This window comes from Pelophylax lessonae (assembly GCF_965119305.1).
Source record: "Pelophylax lessonae genome assembly, chromosome: 3".
Classification (NCBI taxonomy): domain Eukaryota; kingdom Metazoa; phylum Chordata; class Amphibia; order Anura; family Ranidae; genus Pelophylax; species Pelophylax lessonae.
Window position 1 is genome coordinate 53,357,621 of NC_138770.1, and position 27,090 is coordinate 53,384,710.

General features: G+C 46.5%; 1 protein-coding gene across 6 annotated transcripts in view; it reads right to left on the reverse strand.

Moving 5' to 3' along the window:
- Positions 1–27,090, reverse strand: part of HMBOX1 (homeobox containing 1) — a 121,919-nt gene that overhangs the window by 43,292 nt on the left and 51,537 nt on the right. For all 6 annotated transcript variants that reach the window (XM_082248976.1, XM_082248975.1, XM_082248974.1 and 3 more), the window contains exons 3-4: positions 17,246–17,331; positions 6,318–6,428 (exon numbers count right to left, since the gene is read on the reverse strand). In XM_082248976.1, the coding sequence (XP_082105102.1) occupies positions 6,318–6,428; positions 17,246–17,331 (197 nt within the window). The remainder of the gene's footprint in view (positions 1–6,317; positions 6,429–17,245; positions 17,332–27,090) is intronic.

Below are 27,090 nucleotides of genomic sequence, written 5' to 3' on the forward strand. Positions count from 1 at the left end.
CCCAAAGAAGTGTCAAACATGAGGGGTAGGAACAGTAAGAAAAAATTCGCAAGGCGAAACCGTAGCCAACCAGGTAGCATGGAGTTCAACCATAAACAACTGGAGCTCTCATGAAAAAAAAAAATACCACCCCCTCAAAGAGGACCAGGTCCTCTAAACTGCAGCCTGCAAAACCTTGTGGCCAAAGGAAGCATCCGCAGATGCCAACACATCCACCTTATAAAACTTTGTGAAAGTGTGCACAGACGACCAGGTGGCCGCCTTGCAAACCTGGAGCACTGACGCCTGATGACGGAAGGCCCAGGAGGCACTAAGCGCCCAAATAGAGTGCGCCTTAAGAGGGAAAGGAGGAACCTGACTCTTACTTGAATAGGCCTGAATCACTGTCTGTCTGATCCATCTGGAAATGGTCGCACCAGAAGCAGCCAACTCTTTTCGAGATCCATCCGTGAGTAAAAATAGTGAGTCTGACTTCTGAAAAGACTCCATAGCTGCCAGGTACACCCTGATTGCCCCAACCACATCCAGGGAATGCAAGGCAATTTCCTTAGGATGTTTAGGCCTGGGACACAGGGAAGGCAACACAATGTCTTCCTTCCAAAGGCCGTCTCTGATTTCCATTTGAATGAAGGACGGACAGGGACGAAGAACCTTCTCTATATGAACCACCAGGTAAGGCAAATGACAAGACAACGCCGCTAGCTCCGACACCCTGCGTGCAGAAGTAATAGCCACCAAAAAAGGCCACCTTCTGGGACAACGTAAGCATGGGAACCTCACGAAGACTTTCGAAGGGAGGTTTCTGAAGGACTGACAGCACCAAATTGAGGTCCTACGGCCACAATGGAGACTGCACTGGAGCAGCCAAGTGTCGAACTCCCTGGATAAAGGTACGCACCAAGGAATGTGTGGCCAATGGACGTTGAAAGAAAACTGCTAAGGCCAAAACCTGGCCCTTGATGGTACTCAAGGCCAGGCGCTGCTCAAAACCCCGGTGGAGGAAAACCAATATTCGAGCCACCGAAAAAAAAAGCGAGGGTTAACTCCAAGAGACTCACGCCATGCAATGTACAACTTCCAAGTACGATGGTAGATCTTCCTAGAGGTAGATTTTCTAGCCTTTAACAGCGTAGAAATTACAGATTCACACAAACCTCTATCCTTCAGCACCTGGCTTTCAACAGCCAAGCTGTTAAGGCCAGTGACTGTAAAGCAGGATGGAACATTGGCCCTTGGGACAGCAGATCTTCCCTGAGAGAAAGTTTCCAAGGAGCATCGGTGACCAGCCGTACCAGATTGGCGTACCAAGACTGACAAGGCCAGTCTTTAGCCACTAGAATAACTGAAATCCCTTCTGCCTCGATCCTGCGCAGGAGTCTTGGCAGAAGTTTGAGAGGGGAGAAGGCGTAAATCAGATTATACTGACTCCAAGGAGCCACTAATGGGTCTGTGGAGTTGGCCAGAGGATCCTGAGACTGTGCCACAAACCTCTGTACCTTCCTGTTGAGATGAGAGGCCAACAGGTCAACCTCGGGAGTACCCCACCGGAGACACAACTGATAAAACACCTCCGGAAGAAGTGACCATTCGCCCTGGTCCAATGCCTGTCGACTGAGGTAATCCACCTGCCAATATTCCACCCCTGGAATGAATCGTTCTTCCCACCTTAGAATGCCGGCTACTTCCCGAGTCACCAGGAAATTTCTTGTGCTCCCTTGGTGATTGACATAGGCCACGGCCATGGCATTGTCCGACTGAATTCGTACTGGACACCCCTTAAGACGAATTGTCCAATGATCCAGACAAAGTCTGATCGCTCCGAGTTCCAGTACATTGATCGGCAGTCTGGATTCTTCCAGAGTTCAGACCCCCAGAGCACAATCTGTGCCGAGGATGCCTCTGTTGTGGAAATGTTACTAATATTTGTGTGGACATTTTTCAGGATGTGTTTTATTTAAATTGCCAGTATGTCTCCAGTGTCAGTTTACCAGTAATCACTATTTACAAGAGCTTATTTAAGACCTGTAGTTGTGGAAACCTTCCATTAAATGAAGACTGCATACCACTCGCCTGATCTCCCGAACGGCAGGTGCTCTGAGCGGCTAGTGAAAGAGCGAACGCTGGTCCAGGTCTATGGCAGTGCAAATGTATATCAGCCTGCCGGGGCCCGGTATTCACTGGCGAAGATATGTTTGTGAAGTGGAATTATTATCGTTTTGATAAGTATCTGCCCTTTTGCTGGAATAATGGCTGGTAGCTTTCCGTTATGCTCGATCCGCATGATTGAAATACTGCTGCTATTTTCCTTTTTAGATATAGTCTCATTTACTGGAACTGTAGCATAATCACTATAAAATATGTTTTTTATGAACTATATTATATAGGATTCACTGTAACAGGTTATAACAGGAGTGCATGCGTATGTACTGGCTTGGCCGCGATCATGACGCTAGTTCCATTGTAGTGTGTTTGGCAGCCATTTTCCTATATGTGGGTCCCCCATTGTTAGCAATAGTGCATGGTTCCTTTTGCACCCAACAGCCGGAGACTCTTGCACACGGCTCAGTTGGTCCATTAACATGCACTCCCATTTCTATTGTATTTTTGAAAATATACGTCTGTGATTTGTTTTATAGTCGCCACCTCCCATTGTTGGCTGAGCATAAACAAGCGTCCTGTGTTGGAGCAAGGACTGCTTTTATTGACCTTGACCATGACACAGCTTTTTGCTTGTTTTCTATCTTTGTCGCCGAGCCCGCTAGGATTTCTTTATACAAAAGAGCTGTACATTGTATATTTCAGTACAAGGGATAAATGGTGCTTAGTGCGTGTTAACATCCGCAAGTGCACTTTTCAGCGCAGCGAAGTTCTCCGCGCCCCGAGCAAATTTCTATGTGCCAGACCCCATTATTTCCACCACAGCCTCCCCACCCGGACAGGCTGGCATCCGTGGTGACAACTGTCCAGTACAGGGGGAGAAAGGATTTTCCCTGTTGAAGTGCTGGAGAATGAAGACACCAGATCAAGGACCCTTTCGTACCCCGGCTCAACAGGATCAGATTGTCTAGAAACTGGATTCTTGTCCCATTTCACCAGAATCTCTTTTTGCAGAGATCTCGTGTGGAACTGTGCAAACGGAACCACCTCAAAGGTAGACAACATCACACCCAGCACCCACATGCAAGCCTGGAGGGATGACCGTCTGCTGGACAACAGATGCTGGATTGCCTCCTGCAATTTCTGGAGCTTTTCCAGAGGAAGAAACACTCTGGCTGAGGACGAGTCCAGAATCAGACCCAGATAGCCCAGTCTTGTGGACGGAAGTAGAGCAGACTTCTGGAGATTCAAATCCAACTGAACTTCCTCAGAGTTGGTAGAGTAATCTCCAAGTTGTCCATCAGAGCAGTCAGAGACTCTGCTCGCAGAAGAAGATCGTCCAGGTACCCCAGTCGCAGCCGCATCGGTTGTCATTTTAAGACAGCCGACCGTCGGCTATGGACGCCGGTATCGGGGTGATGCCTCTAGCTGCAGGCATCACTCCGGTACAAGCACTTTCCCGAAATATCGGCAATATCGGTAACTTCAGGGGCCAAATCCGATATATCGGGAAAAGTGCATATTGGCCCCTGATATGTCGGCATTGCCGATAATTGGTCGATCCCTACTACTTACCATACTAGGAATAGGGTGGGCACCGCTCCTGACAGACCACCGCTCCATCGGAATGGGGGGGCTGTTGGCCAGGAGGAACCCTGCGACTCTGGCCGAGGCAAGGACCTATGCGCCCTCAGGAGACATTTAACTCGCAGGCCAGCCCCTATTCAGTGGGGCTATGTTGCGTCCGACCTAGTGGGAAGCTGGGGCCTTCGCGCGCTCACTGGCCAGACTAGGGGGAACCCTCTGGATCTAGATAATCCAAGCTAGTGGAGAATCCTGAGTAACATTGTCTGATACTGTGACTTCCAGCTTCTAGAGCGATCTCACAGGTATGGTATATACTTTGGTAAAAAAAAAAAAATCCATACCTGGAATTCTTCATGTTGCGTAATAGGCAACGGTCTCACAGCCACAGCAAAAATAATATCCTATGTCACATTTGGCTTGTGGTACCGCCGCTGAACACGACCCATTCAAATAAATGGGGAAGCAGAGCAAACACGTACAATGTACGTAGTTTTAGGGCAGTAGGTATATGTACATATTATGTAGGTAGGGATATGCAAACTGTGGCCATCCAGCTGTTGCAAAACTACAAGTCCCCTCATGCCTCTGCCTCTGGGTGTCATGCTTGTGGCTGTCAGAGTCTTGCTATGCATTATGGGACTTGTAGTTCTGCAACAAAAAGGTATGGCCACAGTTTGTATACCCCCTGCTTTACAGGGTTAAAACAGGTGGAGAAGAGTCGACATATGCGCCTTTGTTGCCTGTCTGAAAAGCGATTAATCGCAGAAAGCACATCTCCCTACTGATGATGTCCAGAAACCTCCCTGCAACCACTTTGTAGGCCGGGCATTTAAATGATGCTCAATTGGTACTTAAGGGTCCTAAAGTGTGCCAAGAAAATATCCCCCACACCATTACACCACCAGCCTGAATGTTGAGTGGGTTCTTCCTGCAGCTGAACTTCCCCTATTGCTGGCCTACAATGCCTTGTTCCTAACTGTGTTTGTGTGTAGAAGAGTCATCTTGGTAGAGACAGGGCTTTGCTTCCCACCTGGAAGGTCCTCAAGTAAGGAGGACAGTGAGCAGCACACCAGTGTCACCACCAAACAGTGTCCTCTAAATGTCAGCAACAGTGTCTTACATGATCTCACACTGCAGCTACAAGGCTACAGAGCAGGAGTGCCTAGGCACAGGAATCGTACTGCTAATTTTCAGGAGGTAGATTTTTCAGGGTAAGGTTTAGGCACGCACATACACCAATAAGCCATAACATTATGACCACCCATTATAACCCATTGAGGGATAGACTCCACTATACCTCTGACGGTATGTTGTAGTATCTGGCACCAAGCTATCAGAAGCAAATCCTAAAGGTCCTGTAAATTGTGAGGTGGGGCTTCTATGGATTGAACTTGTGTTTCAAGCACATCCCACAGATACTCAATTGAATTGAGATCTGGAGAATTCAGTGGCCAAGTAAACACCTCAAACTTGTGTTCCTCAAACCATTCTTGAATTCATCAGGATACAAGCGAAATGGCCGTACACCAAGCGATGGCTCACAATTAAAGGCTTTATGGAACAAGGATGCAAGGTACAGCAAAATGGATGGCTGTACCTTGCACCCTTGTTCAATAAAGCCATTCATCATGAGCCATCGCTTGGTGTGCGGCGGCGACCCGAGGACCTGCACTCATGGCTGGCTGTGAAGTTCCAACTGCATGAGCGGTGTACATCTCTTTCTCTGTGTCTTGAATTCATCAGACCAGGCCACCTCCTTCCTTTGCTCGGTGGTCCAGTTCTGATTCTCATGTGCCCATTAAAGGTGCTTTTGGCTGTAGACACGGGTCAGCATGGGCACCCTGACTGGTCTGCGGCTACACAGCCCCATAAACAACAAACTGCGGTGCACTGTGTGTTCTGACACCTTTCTATCAGAACTAGCATTAACTTTTTTAGCAATTTGAGCTACAGTAGCTCTTCTATTGAATTGGACTACACAGGCAAGCCTTCCCTCCCCACCTCCATCAATAGCCGCCCAAGACCCCGTTTGCCAGTTTTCCCTCCTGGGACACCTTTTGGTCGGTCCTGACTACTGCAGACTGGGAAAATCTCAGAAGAGCTGCAGCTTTAGAGTTGCTCCGACCCGGTCGTCTAGCCCTTACAATTTGGCCCTTGTCAAAGTCACTCAAATCCTTACGCTTGCCCATTTTTTTCTTCCCACCCACTTTTTTATGCCATTGCAACGAGATAATCAATGTTATTCGCTTTACCAGTCAGCGATCATACTGTTATGGCTGATTGGTGTATATTTTGCTGTGAATGTGTATCGCATTGCTTTTTTGATCGATCGATGTAGATGTTCCCTATCAGCAAAGCAAATCTTCGCTTTTTGCCTTTCAGTCTACTTTAATATATTAAAGCGTATATTAGATTTTAGCAACAGGATGTACATCAGCTTTATGAGTCAGCTTGTTAGCTGCGTGCTTTAACTCAGCCGGCCACCGTAGTAGTGAAGCTCCTCATCCTCTTCAGACAGCGTAAAGACTATAAAATTTCCACCAACTACCATCCCATCCCCTGGGATTTAGAGGAAGCATGCGGTGAGAAAACAGTAATAAGCTCTAACAATAATGCAGTAATTGGTACTTTACCAGGACTCGTCTTCTCCAGCTGGTACCATCGGTAGAAAGCTCTTTTCTTTTGCTCACTTAAATCGGAGCCTTGCTGGAGCAGCCAGTGAGAGATCCTGCTCTGACTGATGCCTGCAAGATACAAACAGGCTCTGAACAACAAGACCAAACAGGCCGCAAACTGCTCACAGCCCAGACCAGTGGCAGGCAACCCTGGCACTCCAGTTCTGATGTAACTACAAATCCCACCATGCATCTGCCTCTGGGAGATATGCATGTGGCTATCAGAGTGCTGCAAAGCAACATGGCACTTGTAGTTCCACAAAAGATAGGGTGCACAAGTTGCTTCCCCCTGGACCAGGCTGTCCACTGTTTAAAGCAGAACTGTATTCAAGTATAAAAAACCCAATACCTGCCTACGTTGTACAGTATATTCTAAAGTAAAACGAAATACACAGACTAGTTGACTTTCCTCCTGTATGCTAGGATCAGTAGTGTCCTTTATGTGCCCCACATGCTGAATCTGGTGCCAATTTTAGCCCTACTGCTCACCATTCATCATGAATGCCTCATTGGCAGCAAGTCCCCCCCATAGTGGCGCTGACGCCTAAAATGCGCACCATCAGCTTTCATAGTAGAGAATACTAGACATTCACTACCTTTGATAATTCTCTTCCTGTTCGCATAGAGTTCTGTGTTGCTGATATGTCTTTAATATATTATGTATATATTTGGCCTGGGTGCTGGGGATGTGCTATCACTAAAAAAATCTATTGTTTGTCTAGGAGGCCTATTGTTGCTGGTGGGGGGGGGGGGGTGTCAGTTGCTTCTGGAAGGGATCCACTACTGAGGGTGGGGTCTTTTGATGCAAGCTGTTGGGAGATCGGTTGTTGCTGAGGTGGATTTATTGTTGCTGTGTGTGGGGGGATATTTTGTTGCGGAGGGTCTATTGTTGCTTAAAATGCAGGTCATTAGCTGCTTTCAAGGTAGCTTAAAAGCCAAAGAGAATACTAGACATCATCCACTTTTAATAATTATCAGACTGTCCGCATAGAGTCCTACGTTACCGGTAGGTCTTTATAATATTATATATGAATATATACAGGGCTTCTTATCAGTGAAAATGTGGGGGAACAGAGTCCCGACACCTCTCACATTGAACATATGTAATGGCAATGGGTGTGCTGGGGGGGGTCTGTTGTCACTGGGAGATCCATTGATTGCCTGGGAGGTCTATTGTTGCCGATGGGTGATCCATCATTGCTGGTGGGGGATGTAGGGTTGCTGGGGGGGTCAATTACTTCTGGAAGGGATCTACTATTGAGGGAGAGGTCTATTGATGCTGGCTGCTGAAGGATATGTTGTTGGGGGGGGGGGGTATTATGTTGAGTCCATTCTTGCCTTTCTTATACAAGTTACTTAGCCCAACAAAACGATACTTGGTTATGTATTTTCTAAAGGGGCAGTACTTGGAGATGGGTAAGGGGTGGAACCAAAGGACGAGAGGTGGTAGAGGGAGAAGACAAGGAGGAGCACCTGCACCTATTCTCTGAGAGAAGAGAAAAGCCCTTAATATATTGTATGTGTGTATGTATGTATATATATATATATATATATATATATATATATATATTTAAAAAAATAATATATATCTATATACATACATACATACATACAGACACACACATATACACACAGCACCCAGCATAAATGAGTACACCCCTTTTGAGAAGTAAGATTTTAATCAATATCTCAATGAACACAAGGACAATTTCCAAAATTTTAACACAACTGAGTTGTTTTATAGAACATTTGTTTAGCTCATTACATGAATGTAGGGTTAACAATATAACTTAGATTACAAAATCTTCAGTTTTACTCAAATTAGTTGATGCAAAAATGAATACACCCCACAACCAAAAATTCTCCATCTAGTATTTTGTATGACTTCCATGATTTGTAAGGACAGCACCAAGTCTTCTAGGCACGGAATGAACAAGCTGGCGACATGTTGCAACATCTCTCTTTTCCATTCTTCAAGAATGACCTCTTTTAGAGCCTGGGTGCTGGATGGAAAGTGTTACAACAGTGGCCTTAGATGTGCGTTTTGGATCATTGTCATGTTGGAAAAGTGCACGACGACCAAGGGCACAGAGTGATGGTAGCACCTTCTCTTTTAATATAGAGCAGTACATCTGTGAATTCATGATACCATCAATGAAATGCAGCTCCCTGAAACCAGCAGAAGTCATGCAGCCCCACAGAAGGACATTGCCACCACGTTTTACTGTAGGCACCATGCATTTTTCAGTGTACTCCTCACCTTTGCGACGCCATACAGTTTTAAAGCCATCAGTTTCAAAAACATTTATCTTGGTCTCATCCCTCCAGAGTACAGAGTCACAGTAGTCACCTTCTTTTTTCAGCATGGGCCCTGGCAAATTCTAGGTGGGCTTTTTTGTGCATTGGCTTCCTTCGTGGATGACACCCATGCATGCTACTTCTCGGCAGTGTATGCCATATTGTGTCACAAGAAATCTTCACCAGTTTGGCTTTCTACTTCTTTAGCTAACTGCAGTAAACTTGCAAGGAGATCTTCTTCAACCCTGCTCATCAGAAGACGCTCCTGTCAAGGCGTTAACTTCCATGAATGGCCCGGACATCTCTGTGAGATGGTTGCAGTTCCATATTTGTTTAATGTTTGTATCACTTTTGCTACAGTATTCTGAAGGATAAGTAAAGCTTTGCTGATCATCTTGTAGCCTTTACCTTTCTTGAGTAAAGAAAAAATGGATTTTTGTAAGATCTTACCGTAAAATCCTTTTCTCTTAAGCTCATTGACAGACGTAGTCTTCTTGATTCTCAAGAGCTGGGTTATGTTGTCTCCGCAGGAGTAGGACTAGGCAGAAAGACAAAACGTTCTGGCTCCACCTTAGGGGCAGTCCCTGAGGGTATATCCTCCCTCTCTCTGCTACAGGGAATCAGTTTTAAAGCAGTACAGAGAATTTAACCCAACCCAACTCAATGATAGAGGGGCGGGTACTACGTCTGTCAATGAGCTTAAGAGAAAAGGATTTTACGGTAAGATCTTACAAAAATCCATTTTTCTCTATCGCTCATTGACAGACGTAGTCTTCTTGATTCTCAAGAGCTGGGACATCCAGAAGCAGTGCCACAAATGAGGGGTGGGATTGACAAAATCAAATCCAATCTAGAAGGCCCAACCGGTGCCAAACTAGAAGTTTTAAAGGCTCATTATAAACAAAGAATGAGACTAAAGAAAAATTTTCCAACGGAAAAAACCCTCGAGGTAGACCACTGGTCTCCTCAAATTGCGGCCTGCAAAGCCTTGCGGCCAAACGAGGCATCAGACGATGCCATTACATCAACTTTATAATGTTTAGTAAAGGTATGCACCGACGACCAGGTAGCCGCCTTGCACACCTGGACCACTGACGCCTGATGGCGAAAGGCCCATGACGCACTAAGTGCCCGAGTGGAGTGCGCCTTAACAGGGAACGGGGGCTCCCGACCCTTAATAGAATAAGCCTGTACTACCGTCTGTCTGATCCATCTGGAAATGGTCGCGGCAGATGCAGGCAACCCCTTTTTGGGTCCATCTGGGATCACAAAAAGTGAATCCGTCTTGCGAAACGAGTCTGTCGTTTTCAAGTATACCCTGATCGCCCGGACCACATCCAAGGAGTGTAAAGCAAACTCTCGCGGATGACTGGGCTTAGGACACAGGGAAGGTAACACAATTTCTTCATTCAGATGAAATTCTGAAACCACTTTTGGTAGGAAGGATGGATTCGGACGAAGAACCACCTTATCTCTATGAACCACCAGATATGGGGAACGACAAGATAATGCGGCCAGTTCTGACACCCTGCGTGCAGAAGTAATAGCCACCAAGAAGGCCACCTTCTGGGACAACGTAGGTAGAGGAATCTCCCTAATATCTTCAAAGGGAGGTTTCTGAAGAACCGACAACACTAAATTAAGATCCCAGGGGGGTAACGGCGCGTGCACTGGCGGAGCCAGATGTCGCACCCCCTGGATGAAATTCCGCACCAAGGAATGAGTAGCCAAAGGCTTCTGAAAGAAGATGGCTAATGCTGAGACCTGACCCTTGATAGTACTCAAGGCCAGTTTCTGCTCAACCCCTTGTTGCAGAAAAGCCAATATTCGACTAATCGAATAAGACCGAGGACGGAACCCCAAAGGTTCACACCATGCAATGTAGGACTTCCATGTGCGATGATAAATCTTTCTGGAAGTCGCTTTCCTTGCTTCAACTAGAGTAGGAATAACTGAAGCTGACAAACCTTTGTCCTTCAGCACCTGGGTCTCAATAGCCAGGCCGTTAAAGCCAGCGATCGTAAAGCAGGATGGAAGATCGGTCCCTGAGACAGTAGATCCTCCCTGAGAGGAAGTCTCCACGGGACGTCCGCCACCAGTCTGACCATGTCGGCGTACCAAGCTCGACGAGGCCAGTCCGGAGCTACCAGGATTACTGGAATTCCTTCCTCCTCTATCCTGCGAAGAAGTCTTGGCAGTAACGCGAGAGGAGGGAAGGCATACATTAGCTGGTATTGCCCCCACGGGGCGATCAGTGCATCTGCGGTTTCTGCTAGAGGATCGCGGGAGCGAGCCACGAATCTCTGAACTTTCCTGTTGAATCGTGATGCCAACAGATCCACATCCGGGGTGCCCCACCGTAGGCACAACTGGTGGAAAACGTCTGGATGGAGGGACCATTCCCCCTGATCCAGGGTCTGACGGCTGAGATAATCTGCCTGCCAATTCTCCACCCCCGGAATGAACACCACAGAGATTGCTGGAACAAATCGTTCCGCCCAGCGAAGAATGCAAGCCACTTCTTTGGCCGCTCGGACACTCTTGGTGCCCCCCTGGTGATTGACATAAGCCACGGCCGTGGCATTGTCCGACTGGATCCGAACCGGGCTGCCCTGGAGCTGCTCGGTCCAGTGAATCAGACAAAGTCTGATCGCTCTCAGTTCCAATACATTTATTGGTAACCTGGATTCTTCCGGGGACCAAAGTCCCTGGACAGATAACTGACCGAGAATTCCTCCCCATCCGGATAGACTGGCATCCGTGGTCACTATCGTCCAATATATTGGCAGAAATGACTTTCCCTGGCTGAGCATCGGAGACCGAAGCCACCAGACCAGAGACTCTCTGGTCTGTTTGCTCAATCGGATCTGATTGTCCAGGGATTCCGGATTCCGATTCCATCTGAGAAGAATCTCTTGCTGAAGAATTCGGGTATGGGACTGGGCAAATGGGACTGCTTCGAAGGAAGCCACCATCAACCCCAGAACCCTCATACAAGTCCGAAGGGAAGACCAGCTGTTGGATAGTAACAACTGGACTGCTGATTGAATCTTTCGGAGTTTCCCTACCGGAAGAAAAACTCTTGTCCTGACTGTGTCTAGAATTAGACCCAGATATTCGAGCCTCTGGGTGGGAACCAGAAATGACTTTTGCTGGTTCACCAGCCACCCGAATTCCTGTAAAGAAATCATAGTAATTTCTATGTTTTGTAGCAAGGTCTGAGGAGACTCTGCATGAAGCAGAAGATCGTCTAGGTAACCAAGGATCGATATGCCTCTTTGGCGCAGAAGTGCCAACATTGGGGCCAACACCTTTGTGAAGACCCGCGGAGCCGTGGCGAGACCAAAAGGTAACGCCACAAACTGATAGTGGTTCTCTTCTACGGAAAAGCGTAGAAACCGCTGATGTCCTGCGAAAATGGGAATGTGAAGATAGGCGTCCTTGATGTCTATGGACGCTAGGACATCCCCTGGATGCAGGAAGGCTGCTACTGTGCGAATGGACTCCATTCTGAATCTTCTTATGTTGACAAAAGAATTGAGTGCTCTTAAGTCCAGAATTGGACGCACTTTGCCCTCTTTCCTGGGTATTGTAAATAGGTTTGAATAAAACCCTTGAAACCATTCTGTCCAAGGAACGTGGACTACCACTCCTTGTTGTAGTAAATCTGTGACTGCTCTCCGCAGATCTTCTAAACGATCTGAGGATAGTCGGATATTGGAAGGGAAGAATCGCGCCGGTGGGAGAGATCGAAACTCGATCTTGTACCCTGACCTTATGACTTCGCAAACCCATTTGTCCGGGATTCTGGAAAGCCATGGATCCGGGAACCGGCGAAGACGTCCCCCCACCCCAGTTATGGGTGGGGGCGCACCTTCAGGCTTTGGATGGTTTATCTTCAGGTCTGGAGGGGGCGGGCTTTTGCTTGCCCGACCAACGTCCCCTGAAGCCTCCTGAAGGAGCTTTGGAGGACTTAATTTTTTCACCCGCGGGACGAAAAAACTTTTTGTGAGCAGAGAAAGAAGGCCCTCGTCTTTGACGAGTTCCTTTACCCTTAACATTTTGCGGTAAAAAGGTGCTCTTTCCACCCGTGAGATCCTTAATGATCTCATCTAAGTTGGCTCCAAATAGACGCTCTCCTGAAAAGGGGATATTAGCCAATGCTTTTTTGGAACCTTGGTCGGCTAACCAACCTTTTAGCCACAGTGTACGCCTGAGAACCACTGCTGAAACTGATGCTCGCGCCAATAATGGAGTGGCGTCTAACGCCGCATCACACACAAACTGTAACCCCTGTATCATTTGTTCCAACAAATCTGATACCGCCTGAGGGACCTCTTCTAAGTCCCGGCGTAACCACTTGGTCCATACAGTTACAGCCTGCGAAACCAGACCAATAGCTATTATAGGTCTGAAAGCTGATCCAATCAAGGAAAACATGGTGCGAGACACAGCTTCTATCTTGCGATCCACTGGATCTTTAAAAGACGGAGCGTCTACTAAAGGAATAACCGTGGCTTTATTCAATCTAGCAATTGGTGAATCCACCACAGGTGGTTCTGTCCATTTCTTAATAAGGGTTTCCTCAAACGGATAACGCCTGTCAATGCGTTTAGAAATAGTAAAAGTGCGTTTTGGCAGACGCCATTCTTCTTCGATTGGATTGCCAAAACATTTGGGCAATGGAAAAACCTTCGCCACTTTGATGCGTTTTTTAGTCCCAAAAGGGATTTCAGTTTCAGCTATTTCCGATGGAATACCCTGTAACCTTAAGGTCTCTTGAACAGATACAATGAGTGCGTTTACCAACGCTTCCTCTCGGGCTATGGCGGATGCCGAAACATCCTCCTCACTGTCTGAAGAGACAGGACCCGAGACACCAATCCCAGATGAAGTACCTGCAACTGCAGAAATAGGCTCAGAGTCTGAATCCGAGGTTTCAGATAATATGGGGTTAGGCGGGGGTCGCTTTCTTGCGCCCTGTCCCTGACAAGCCACTTCCACCCGGGACACAAAAGTTTCCATAATAGCTGACAATGATTCAATTGTCAATGGGGTGCTGGAGGATCCCGCAGACCCCTCGAGGGGATCCGGAGGAGATACATGAGTGGCAGGGTCCATGTTAATTCAGGACACCTTTGCCAGCAAAACAAAAAAACTTTTCCTTTTTTTTTTTTTGTGTGTCTCCCCCTAGCGCAATAGCGCCCCTCAGAGTACCTGCTTCTCGATCCCACAGAGAGAGAGAGGGACCCCCAAGGCTCACCACCGATGCAGTGCAGTTTCCAACCAACTGCAGTCAGCGTCTGTCTTACACAGACTGGAAGGAGCTGTTTGCTTTTTCCCGGGTAGAAGGACGTGGCTCCGCCCCCTGTGTACGCCTTCCGGCGTTCCCAGCTCTCCACGAGGTAGCTGGGCTCACAAAACATGGCCGCCCCCATAGAAGAGACATAAGACTCCAAAAACATGGCGGCCGGCGTGACCTGAGGACATACATGCATTTGGTCTACGGCAAAATGGCGGCGGACCGCCGAAATCGTTTTCCCAGCACATCCACCTGCATCTCTGCTAAGAGGCGATATATGGATCTACAGGAGATACACTACACATAAGGTAGGATTATACCTCCTATGTCTGCTGTAATGTTACAGTCTGCTGGGTAGAGTGTTAGCTCTTAAACCAAGTCCACTTCCCACAAACACATGCTGTATTACAAGGGGGACTTGTAAGTATCAGATATATACTGACCATATATGGAGGGGCCCATAATACATACTGCCTCATAACGAGGAAAAAAGGGAACGTTTACTCACCATACCGAACCGACAGGCACCCTCTCTTCACAATACCCTCTCCACCGGGGTGGGGGTTTGTGGACCACTCCGGACGCCTCGACTCTCTGGTTCCTGGCGTCCAAGCGAGACTTTTAACTCGCAAGGTCAGTCCCTCCACTGGGACTCCGTCGCGGCCGACCCAGCGCGGAGCTCTGGTCTGCACGCGCTCGTAGGCAGAAACCGGGGTGACCACTGGATCTCAACATCCAGCCCGTCGCCCGGCCCCGCATACTTACTTGAATATGTCGCGGCCGACCAAGCGCAATGCCATGGTCTGCGCGCGCTCGTAGGCCGGCTGGGGTGACCACAAGTGTCGCCCAGTCCGGCATTTTTGCTTGAAGATCTCACAGGAAAAAACACTGGAGAAAACTACCTAAAAAATGTCTTTTTCTTAAAGAAAAAAGTCTTGCCAGGACCAAAAGATCCCAGCAAGGAACTTAGGTCCTTACTCCTGACTAGACAGAAAAAAACTGATTCCCTGTAGCAGAGAGAGGGAGGATATACCCTCAGGGACTGCCCCTAAGGTGGAGCCAGAACGTTTTGTCTTTCTGCCTAGTCCTACTCCTGGGGAGACAACATAACCCAGCTCTTGAGAATCAAGAAGACTACGTCTGTCAATGAGCGATAGAGAAATATTTTCTTTCTCAGGCCTTGTGACATTTCTCTTCCATGTGGTGCCATTGCTGACACCATGAAATGGGTAAAGGTTTTCTTTGTTAAGTAACGCCCCTTTATAATCAACTGGACACCTGCCTAATGAATAATTATACTCACCTGTAGTTGAATTCTTAATTAGGATTTTGTTGTCTAAAATTTACCTTTGCTCCTAAAGACTTTCATTGGGGTGTATTCATTTTTGGAACAAGGTCTTGAATGAATTTGTTAAGAAAAATACTTTGTGTGTGCAAATTAACAAATCTTGGTTGGCAATCAATGTGCCGCATTTGTGGGAGTATTTTGTGGTATGGTGTCCCATAGAAAATGTTGAAAGGAAAGTAAAGGTTTTCTGACAAATCTGTTGGACTGTACTAATTTATGCTGAGCACTGTATATACATACTATATTGTCAAAAGCATTGCCTTTGCATGCACATGAACTTTCATTGCATCCCAGTCTTAGTCCGTAGGGTTCAATATTGAGTTGGCCCACCCTTTGCAGCTATAACAGCTTCAACTCTACTGGGAAGGCTGTCCACAAGGTTTAGGAGTGTGTCTATGGGAATGTTTGACCATTCTTACAGAAGCACTTATGTTGGATGAGAATGCCTGGCTCACAGTCTCCTCTCCAATTCATCCCAAAGATGTTCTATCGGGTTGAGGTCAGGACTCTGTGCAGGTCAGTTAAATTTCTCCACCCCAAACTGGCTCATCCATGTTTTTTTTGGACCTTGCTCACGGATCCTATGAACACAGAGTTCTGTGTGTTTGAGAAATATAGAACTCTATGTGTGATTGGACACAATCAGCTGACTTTAGCCAAAAACATTGGCTGAAATCAGGTGCCAAACCTGTGCTGTGTCCAATCACAGCACAGTTTAGGGGGGAGGGTTGGTTAGGGCTTGCTCCTGATGGGCCTTTATCTGCTGCACGTTAGCAGTATATTTATTGTGAGCGGTTGGCAGGTGGTTGTATAGGTTCTTCACCTCCCCCACCCAAAAAAAAAAAAAAAAAATAAAAGCCAGCAGCTACCAACACTGTAGGACCAATTCTTCACTGACGCCGTCATGCTAACTGTGGACGGTTGTGCAAACTAAGCCGGCTGTGGCTCCTTGTGGCTTCACAGCTGATGCCCCGCTGGGCCCTATGAATAATCTGGCTCCCACAGCTTTCTAAGTCCTATGACGTGTCCCAAGAGGCTGCGGGTGGGCAGGGGCTGAACTTCTGCTCTAATCACCTAGGTGGGTGGGAGCGGGTACCTGTAAAGGGGGTGACGTTCCATTATAAGTATATTTATCAACTGCTATATATGCTCCAAACTTAGAGTAGTTAGAACCGCATTATACAGAGGAGCATTGCCGTGGGGGCACTGCGGCTTCCACATATATTTACAAATGTGTGCAACAAAACCCTGTTTATAATGTGAATTGCTAGACAGGGTCCATTTGGTTTGTTTGCAAGTATACTGGGAAATGATTGTTTGTGATATCCATTAAAAGTAATCTAGTGTCTCCCAGCTGCATGGACAGACAAGGCATCACATGCCACATGAAGCAAAACTAAAGCCCATACAGTACAGAGTCTGATTATCACACACAGCATTTAGAACATTCACACTGGCTGATCAGTATATAGCAGTGGTCTCCAAACTGCAGCCCTTTGCTTGTTTTTACCTGGCCCTTGTGGAAATATTTCCACCGATGGGACATAATTCCCCTAATGACACCAATGAAGAGGCAGAATTCCTCCTGATGACACAAATGATGGGGCACAATTCCTCCCAATGACGCCAACGAAAGGGGCACAATTCCACTGACACCAAAGATGGGGCATTGTTTATTCCCACTGCCACCGGGACCTTTTCCACTGTCAATGGCAACAGCTAAGCTGAAGGACAGTAAACCAGCCCTTCGTTTAGAAAGTTTTGAGACCCCTGGTATATTTGAAAGGGAAGAAGAAAAATTCCGCTGCAGTCACAATGATCCCACACTGGACACCTTATCACCATTTCTTACAAGGGGTAAAGAGATCTCAGAGTCATTCTGTTTATGGTTATAGGGGGAAGCACCTACAAGAGATCCATGTGGACCATCCTACTCACCTGTGACCTGTGCAACCACAGCCTGCGATATTCTTCGGTTTGCCAGAAAGGCTTTAATTTCTTCTTTGATGACGCTACTGTCCCTCCTGCAATATAAACACAGAACGTTAGTTACATTCCACAGATCCTCAAGTATCTCCTATTTTTGCTAGTAAATGATTATCCAAACATTTATTTTCAACACTGGGAGCAAGTCTTGTACAGTTGTACAGGCCCATCTCTTGATTACTGTGTTTCAACCTGCATATGAAATTGATGATCATTAGCTTCCAGCTTGGTATAAGTGATTAACCAGTTCCCTACTGGCGCATTGTAAAATGAGGCCGGCAGGAACCCTCCGTCCCGCCGGGTGGGCGTAATATGAGGTTTGCCCCTTCTCGGCATGCAGCGCAGGGATCGGGGATGAGGAGTGCCCCTCGGGACACAGCCCATCCCCGATTAGTGTAAAAAGCCAATAAAAAAGGCTCTTTACCAAGTGACTGGCTGTGTCCAATCATAACCGGTCACGTGCACTGTGCTCGTGCACACCGCTCGTGAGCAGAGCGGCGATCAGGGATGAGGTATGTCACTCTGACACAGCCCCTCCCCGATCACGTGACCGACTGTGTCCAATCACAGCTGGTCACAGAATGTAAACAGGCCGCTGTATTTGTTACCGGGTTCTCCACCTCACACACCGATCCAGTGTGAGGAGGAGATTGCGGTAACAGCTAGTTACCTCCCTCAGTACATAGTAAAACACACTGATTGCCCCCCGTAATAAAGGGGACCGGTCACAACCCCTCAGAGTACCCATCTCAGCACATCAGTGTACCTGAGTACCTGTCACAGCTCATCAGAGTACCCAAGTACCTGGGTACATATCACCGGCTCATCAGAGTACCCGAGTACCTATCTGCAACCCATCAGAATACCCGAGTACCTGTCTCCAGCCCATCGGAGTACCTGAGTACCTGTCTCCAGTCCATCGGAGCACCTGAGCAACTGTCTCCAGCCCATCAGAGTACCTGAGTACCTGTCCCCAGCCCATCAGATTACCTGTCTCCAGCCCACAGTACCCGAGTACCTATCTGCAGTGCATCAGAGTACCTGTCTCCAGCCATTCGGAAAACATCTCTGGGACCACTACATGAGCTACGTGGACACTGACAGCTTATCACCCACAGAGGTAAGTACAGTGTGGATGGGGGGATAGGGAGAAAGGTGTAATGTGCCAACTTATGAACTAAAGAGGGCTTCAAATGTGGCCCCTGATATCACCAAAGGGCCACACATAATGTTATAAATATGGAATGCTTGAGAGAACTGTCAGAGACTGCAAATCAACAAAAAAAAATGATGGTCAGAGAGTGTGGACAGGATACATGGTTGGCTGGGGACATGCTGCAGAAGATAACATGAAACTGGGAAGATGTTACATGAGGCTAGTAGAGATCAAAGCCCCCTCTGCCATTCATCTGTGTGGCAAAAAAAATCAGCGCTAGTGATGCTCGGATCATCTCTTTTCCTATGAGGAGAAGACGGACGCGGTAAGGAATCAGGGAAGGCGCCGATGCATGTGAGGGGAAAGTGTTAATAACGCGGAGAGGAGACTGTGTACAGAGCCAGGGGCCAGACGAGCGGAGTGAGATGTCATAAAGTAGCTGGCTGCCTGGCATTGCTTTTAATGAGTGTCATATCTGATCAGAAGTGTCATAACACCACGATGGATGAGGGTAATTCTAGGCAACTTGAATAAGGTGTGTGAGTGCCATATGGCATGTGGAAAGTTTCATTACTGAGGGGAGACATAAATCTTATACCTCCGACATAAAACCAGAGACATAAAATAAAAGATGGAGGGGGGCGTGTGGGGTGGATTTAAAGCTGCAGAGCCACGCATACAAATTGGTAAATAATTCGAATGGAATATGAAGTAAAGAAAATTGGGTTAAAGGGACACCAGCCTCAAACATTCAGCAAGGGGTGTTGGCGCCGGATAGTTTATATAGGAACTCTTAACTTTGTACATGCTCAGTGCTTGTGGCCATCTCCATTAAGGGCTTGTACAAGAGGGCTACAGACTGATTCCCTTGTTTTCTCTGCTGGAAGAACAAATAACCAGGACTATAGTATCAAATGCAACCAGGGGCTGCAGTCCACACTCACTTTAAAGTGGTTGTAAGCCCCAGCTGCAGTGCATCCAGAATGTATTCACAGCGCTTCACTTTTTCCACATTTTCCACATTTTTTTTGGTACAGCCTTATTCCAAAATGGATTAAATTCATTATTTTTCTCAAAATTCTACAACTACCACCCCATAATGACAACCTAAAAGAAGTTTGTTTGAAATCTTTGCAAATTAATTACAAATAAAGGAAAACAATCCCATGAACATAAGTATCACACCCTTTGCTCAATACTTTGTGGAAGGACCTGAGTATGATGCTACCAGCTTGGCACACCTATTTTTGGGCAGTTTCTCCCATTCTTCATTGCAGGACCCCTCAAGCTCCATCAAGTTGGATGGGGAGCATTGGTGCACAGCCATTTTCAGATCTCTCCAGAGATTTTAGATCGGGTTGAAGTCTGGGCTCTGGCTGGGCCACTCAAAGACATTCACTGGGTTGTCCCATAGTCACTACTTTGTTATCTTGGCTGTGTGCTTAGGGTCGTTGTCCTGTTGGAAGATGAACCTTCGCCCCAGTCTGAGGTCCAGAGCGCTCTGAAGCAGGTTTTCACCAAGGATGTCTCTGTACCTTTCCCTCGATCCTGACTAGTCTCCCAGTTTCTGCCGCTAAAAAACATCCCCACAGCATGATGCTGCCACCACCATGTTTCACTGTAGGAATGATATTAGCCAGGTGATGAGCGGTGCCTGGTTTCCTCCAGACATGACGCTTGCCATTTAGGCTAAATAGTTCAATCTTTGTTTCATCAGACCAGAGAATTCTTCAGATGCCTTTTGGCAAACTCCAGGTGGGCTGTCATGTGCCTTTCGCTGAGAAATGGCTTCTGTCTGGCCACTCTACCATACAGGCCTAATTGGTGGAGTGCTGCAGAGATGGTTGTTCTTCTGGAAGGTTCTCCTCTCTCCACAGAGAAAGGCTGGAGTTCTGTCAGATTGATCATCGGGTTCTTGGTCACCTCCCTGACTAAGGTCCTTTTCCCCCTCGATCGCTCAGTTTGGCCGGGTTACCAGCTCTAGGAAGAGTCCTGGTGGTTCCAAATGTCTTCCATTTACGAATGATGGAGGCCACTGTGCTCATTGGGACATTCAATTCTGCAGAAAGGTTTCTGTACCCTTCCCCAGATCTGTGCCTCAATACAATTCTGTCTACAGACAATTCCTTGGACTTCATGGCTTGGTTTGTGCTTTTGCATGCACTGTTAACTGTAGGACCTTATATAGACAGGTGTGTGCCTTTCCTAATCATGTCCAATCAACTGAATTTATCACGGGTGGCCTCCAATCAAGTTATAGCAACAGCTCAAGGATGATCAGTGAAAACAGGATGCACCTAAGCTCAATTTTGAGTGTCATGGCAAAGGCTGTGAATACTTTAAGTATAGGTTTTTTTTTTAAATAAATTTGCAAAGATTTCAAACAAATTTCTTTCAAGTTGTCATTATGGGGTATTGTTTGTAGAACTTTGAAGAAAATAATGAACGCAATCCATTTTGGAATAAGGCTGCAACATAATGTGGAAAAAATGAAGTGTTGCAAATAATTTCCGAATGCACTGTATGAAATATGAACAAAGCATATCCCTCAATAGTGTGTACTTGTCCTAATCCAGAGCACGAAGTGCCATTTTTATCTGCTGCTTTGTCACTTCTGACAAATTTTCCTGACAACAAGAGAAAAATGGTGACAGGAGGGACCTTCAGCTGATTGACAGCCTGTTCCTATTTGAAGTTACATCACTGATGTAACTTCAGCTCGCCGCCCCTCTTTTCAGCATCGAGAGGTCCTGTGTAAATTCTGCACTTACAATGGATGTAGGGGAAAGACTGCTATAGATAAAGAGGTACAACTTATGTAGGAGGTTGAGGTTTCATCTCTGTGCATCACCTGAGGCCAGACACTTCATTGTGTATATGTGAAGGTTTACAACCGCTGTAGGGAGTCTTGGAGAAAAGTAGGACACCCACTAACAGCCTTTTGGCAGTTCACCTCAAAGTGCCTGCTACAAATCTCTCCTTGGCTGTTAAGTTTTAAAGCAGAATTAAAGAGGGACTTCACCCATACCTCCAAAAAAATAATTCCCAGTTACCACTTAAGTCTGATGCAGGAAAAATACTCACAAGTCCAGCAGATCCTGCGTTATCTTCTCTCCACGTCTCGTCCACTACACATACTGTCCCTGAAGCCATCTTCTTTTCTTTTGGCATTGTAAGCCAGTTTTTACATCCACATTCTTGCAGCTACACCCATAACGACGTCTTCCATGGCTGGCCCCAGAACACGTCATATGTGACAAAACACGCAGGGCGGAGCAGACATTGGCGATGTCACCACGCATCCTTAAGCCCAGAAGCGGCCAGTCTGAGTCCGGGGACCAGCTATTTAGCGACATGTGCGCTATTGTTTTACCTCTGAGTATTTTGACTATTTTAATCAAATCTTACATTTGCGTGTTCTATAGAGCTTGCGGTAAAGGTGCACAGAGGTGTGGTTTCCACACAGCTGATTATTTTGCACTTTTCTATGAGGAAAATTTATTCAAGTCACCTGACATTGGAGTCTGTGGAACTTTATCCTTTATGTGGTCATTATTATGTAAATGTATTATTTAAGTGCTGCACTTTTTAGACACCCCCCTAATGATGCAGTGCCAGATGAATGAAGATGCCCATGAATGGGGCAGCGCCAGATGAATGAAGATGCCCATGAATGGGGCAGAGCCAGATGAATGAAGATGCCGATGAATGGGGCAGCACCAGATGAATGAAGATGCAGATGAATGGGGCAGCGCTAGATGAATGAAGATGCAGATGAATGGGGCAGAGCCAGATGAATTAAGATGACGATGAATGGGGCAGCCTGCAGCCTCTGAGCCCACCTGACATTACCTGAGGAGGCAAAGCTGAACTGAACTCCGCAAAACTCACCTCCACCTTCCAGCGATGTGATGGTTACATCTTCTTCCCGGGTTACTTCTGGATTGGCTTGCGGGGGTGGTGTGATCCTTCACATGTGCAGAAGAGTTAATGAACACCCAATAGAAAACAGAGCAGGCAGGTAAGTGTCTCTTATTGCAGGAACAGACATGACATGTCTCTTCTGCAATAAACAGCTGCCTGATTGCAATTTTTAAATTATAATTTTAATTCTGCTTTTAAGTGGTTCTAAAGAGATAAGTTTTTTTTTCACTCTAAAGTTATATTAAAGCCATGTTTTTATTTTATATTTATAAATAAGCCTGGTATACTTACCTGCTCTGTGCAGTGGATTTACACAGAGCAGCCTGGATTCTCTTCTCCTCTGGTCCCAAAAAGCGCTCCTGGCTCCTCCTTCCTAGCAAGTAAGCAGCTTCCGGGCCCACGGCTTTGTGTGTCCATTCATATACGGATTCGCGGCTAGGCCCCGCCCCCTCCTGATTAGCTCACTGGCTGTGATTGACTGAGCTGCTGCACACAGGTGGTTTTTTTACCTTCATGCATGAAGGTAAAAACAAAAAAAAAAAACCTTGTGCCTTTACAACCACTTTAAGGGCTCTTTCACACGGTCCACGTCCGTAGGCGGATCCGTGCTGCTCAGCGGGGATGGATCCGCCGATCCCCGATGAGCCGGCGGATGACAGCTCTGTCTCCGCTTGCAGTGCGGAGAGGGAGGTGTCAAAGCCCCCGCTGCTCTCTATGGGGGATCGGATGAGAGCGGACCGCCTCTCCGCTCTCATCCGACCTGATCCCTGAACGGTTGGAAAAATAGGGTTTCCATCCATCCAGATTTCAGAGACAGGATCGGATACGGATGGCAGCGGAGGTGTCTCCGCTGACATCCGCTGCCCCATAGAGCTGCATGGAGGATCCGATCAGATCCGCCTAAAAAACTGACAAGGCAGATCTGATTGGATCGCCCGTGTGAAAGAGCCCTTATGCATTCTCTGCTTTAAAGTAAAAAAAAAAAAAAACAGACCCCCCCCTAATACTTGTCTGAGTCCGATCTCGATTCAGCAAAGCGCATGAGAGCAGCATCTCTCTCCGCTCTCTCCCTCCTTGTAAGCCCAAAGACAGCAGAAAGAGCTCTTGGCCTCTGAAACGGTCATTCACAGTGATGTGGGAGCAGGGCCGAGCCGTGCTTTGTGTGTCAGTGAACACAAAGCATAGCTCAGAAGTGAGCACGCATGAATGCCCCTATTGCAACCAGCTTGCAATGGTGGGCCCTCAGCAGAGGGGAGGAGCCAAAAGCACCAGCAGGGGACCTGAGAAGAGGAGGATCAGGGCTAGTCTGTACAAAAACAATTGCACAGAGTAGGTAAGTACGATATTTTGTTAAAAATAAAAAGAAAGAAATATAGGTTAACAATCACTTTACACACCAGATGGCTTTCCAGTGCATTTTTAAAAATGTATCTGGAATACATGCATGGTATTTTCCATGTATTTAAATGTCCCTAGTTCACACCAGTGCGGTCAGTTCCAGTGCCATCTACAAAATTACAACCTGCTGCATTTTTTTCACCTGAATCGTATACAAACCTATGTAAACGCACTGGAACACACATAAGAAACCACTGTTCTAAGATTTTTCAAGCGTTAATAAATATTTTTAAAAAATAAAAAACAGGAAAAACATGAACTGGAATGCATTGAAAAACGCATCAAAAGTGCATGCATGCATGCAAAAACGCATCTGGAATGCAGAAATTGTGGTGTGAACCAGCTTATGTAGGGGGTGGGTCAAGCTCAAGGGAGAAAACAAAAAGGGAGGAAAAAAAAAAAAGAAGAAAAAACAAAAAAGGTAGGGAAAAAAAAGGTGGGGGGAAAAAAAAGGGGGGGGGGGGAATATTCCAAAAAATGACTATTATATATTGTGTATGGATGGAATGCTACAAACCTTTATTTTTTTAAATGAAAAAAAATAGCTAAGTAGTAGGAATTTTCGGCAGAAATCTATTGGCACTGTCTTGCTGTGCACTGTACACACTTCGACTCTTTCCTGGCATTGATGTGCCAGATACGCGGGAGTTACATCATCAGTAAACACCCAATGGTTGAAAAGGACTGTTGTGGGACTTGGAAGAATCAGCAGTGGAGAAAGCAATGTTGGGGGACATAGCAGTGACAGGGGAAAGGCCCTTTTATTGTTGGAGCAAAGCACAGAAGGAGGTTGGAGTGTGATGTGCATACTATGGCAAACCTCCAGCAACTAATGCCTCGTTTCCACTGAGTGGTACGGTTCGGTTCGGTACGGTACGGTTCGGAACGGTACACATTGCGTTTCCACTGCCAATAGTACCCTTTCATGATAGGCGTGGTGTAGCAGGAAAGCTGTGAAAGACGATTCTCTGTCAACCAATCAAAGTTCTGCAGAGTGTAGCTCCACCCTGTTGGTACGGTACTAATGTGCTTGTTACCCCAACGAAAGGGTACAAAAAAGTGGTACGGTACGGTTCGGAATGAGGGTACCATTCATAATGGAAACAGCATAAATAGCGTACTGTACCGAACCGAACCAGAAAGCTCAGTGGAAACGAGCCATAAGTTTACTTCCTCTTTAAGAAGACAAGGACCCGATTCAGAAGGAAGGCAAATGCAGTATTGCTCCAAAGATGGAAACGTATGCATTGGAGATTTGTCTGAGATGGGTTTTACTTGTGTTTACATGGCATATCTATTAATGTGTATAGAGAGAAATAGAACAGGACATGCTGTGTTTACAAAAAAATTAATGCACTGAAAAAAAAAAACCCCAATCAGCCATAACGTTCTGACCACTGAAAGGTAAAGTGAATAATATTAATTATCTTGTTACAATGCCATCTGAAAGTGGGTGGGATATAATAGGCAGCAAGTGAACATGTTGTTCCTTAAAGCGGAGTTTCGGGCACAGAAGTCATTTTTCAATAAACATACCCCCGGGACAGTCAGGGCTAGCACATTCCACAATGGCTAGCCTCTGATCTGTCCCGGTTCGCACTTACCTGCAAGAAGAAATACTTACTTATAACATTTCTTCCACAGCGTTTCCATCTCTCTTGTGGGCAGCTGAAGCCGGCTCGGTCCTCTTCTGTGTCTTCTTCCGCGTCTTCTTGTCCCAGAATGCGCCTGCACCGGCCCCTCTCGTCACTTCTGGTGCGGCGCCGCATTCCTCCACAGCTTCTGGGCATGCCCAGAAGCAGTTTAGCAGGGGAATGCGGCGTCGCCCGGAAGTGACGAGCGGGTCCGGTGCCGTCGCATTGATTCCTGGGAGCAATGACGTTCAGCTCCCAGGAATCATCGTGAGACAGGAAGTGACGGGGTGAGCCGCGGCGCTGAGGGAGGAAGTACTCTGAGGTGAGTATTTACGATCTTCAATTACAAGGTGAGTAAACAAAAAAAAAAAACCTAACTATCCAATTCCTTTTCAGGTGATGTCTAACTAGCGGAGGGGCACAAAAAAAAAAATATCGATTTTGTGCCCGGAACTCCGCTTTAAGTTAATGCGTTGGAAAAAAAAAAACGGGACGAGCGTAAGGACTTGAGGTGGCTTTGACAAGGCCAAACTATAATGTCTAGACCAGGGTTCTGTGAAACCCTAGGGTTCCTCCTGAGGTTGCTAGGGGTTCCTTGAGCAATTGACAATTTCTGCATCTTAGATAAGTTCCCACTGACACCATTGTTCCTTTTAGCCATCTGTAATGGGGAGAATTCTTCCCAATGATGACAAAAGTAAGGAGCATTCTTCCCCCTGACTGTCACACTAATGTGTCATGAGTTGTAGAATTGTCATTTTTAGCAGGGGTTCCCTGAGACCAGAATATTATTTCAAGGGTTCCTCTGTGTTGAAAAGGTTGAGAAAGGCTGTTCTAGACAACTGGGTCAGAGCAACTCCAAAATTGTAGCTCTTGTGGGATGTCTGGTCTGCAGTAGTCAGGACCTACCAAAAGTGGCCCGAGGAAGGAAAACAGGCACATCAGCAACAGGGTCATGGGTGGCCAAGGCTCACCGATGCACATGGGGAGCGAAGGCTGGCCTATGTAGTCTGATTGAATAGAAGAGCTACTATAACTCATATTGCTCTTAGATTGTAAGCTCTAACGAGCAGGGGCCTCTGATTCCTACTGTATTGAAGTGTATTGTATTTGTACTGTCTACCCTCAAGTTGTAAAGCTTTGCGTAAACTGTCGGCGCTATATAAATACTATAAAAACTACTACTATATAAATACTATATAATAATAATAATAATATTGCTGAAGAAGGTAATGCTGTTTCTGATAGAAAGGTGTCAGAACACACAGTACATCGCAGTTTGCTGTGTATGGGGCTGTGTCGCCGCAGACCGGTCAGGGTGCCCACGTTGACCCGTGTCCACAGCTAAAAGCACCTACAATGGACACGTGAGCATCATAGCATTACGGCTCCTTTACAAATCAACGCTTTCCTATTTTTTTTCTCCCCCTTACAGCTTCTTTACAAATCACCTCTGCCACCACATTCGATATTACCCTCAGCAGGACACAAAACAGAAATAAAACATAAAAAAGAATAGAGGGGAAAAAAAAGGAATGGTCAGCACTAAAAAAGGTGACATTGTGTGAAAGGAGTAAACCAAACTATAGAATTACTAGAAGCCAGTCTACAGAATAGTTTCCCTCACTGCCTTAAGGCTCGTTAACATGGTGACTCCGTGCAGAGCCCTTTGTTAATTTACGCTG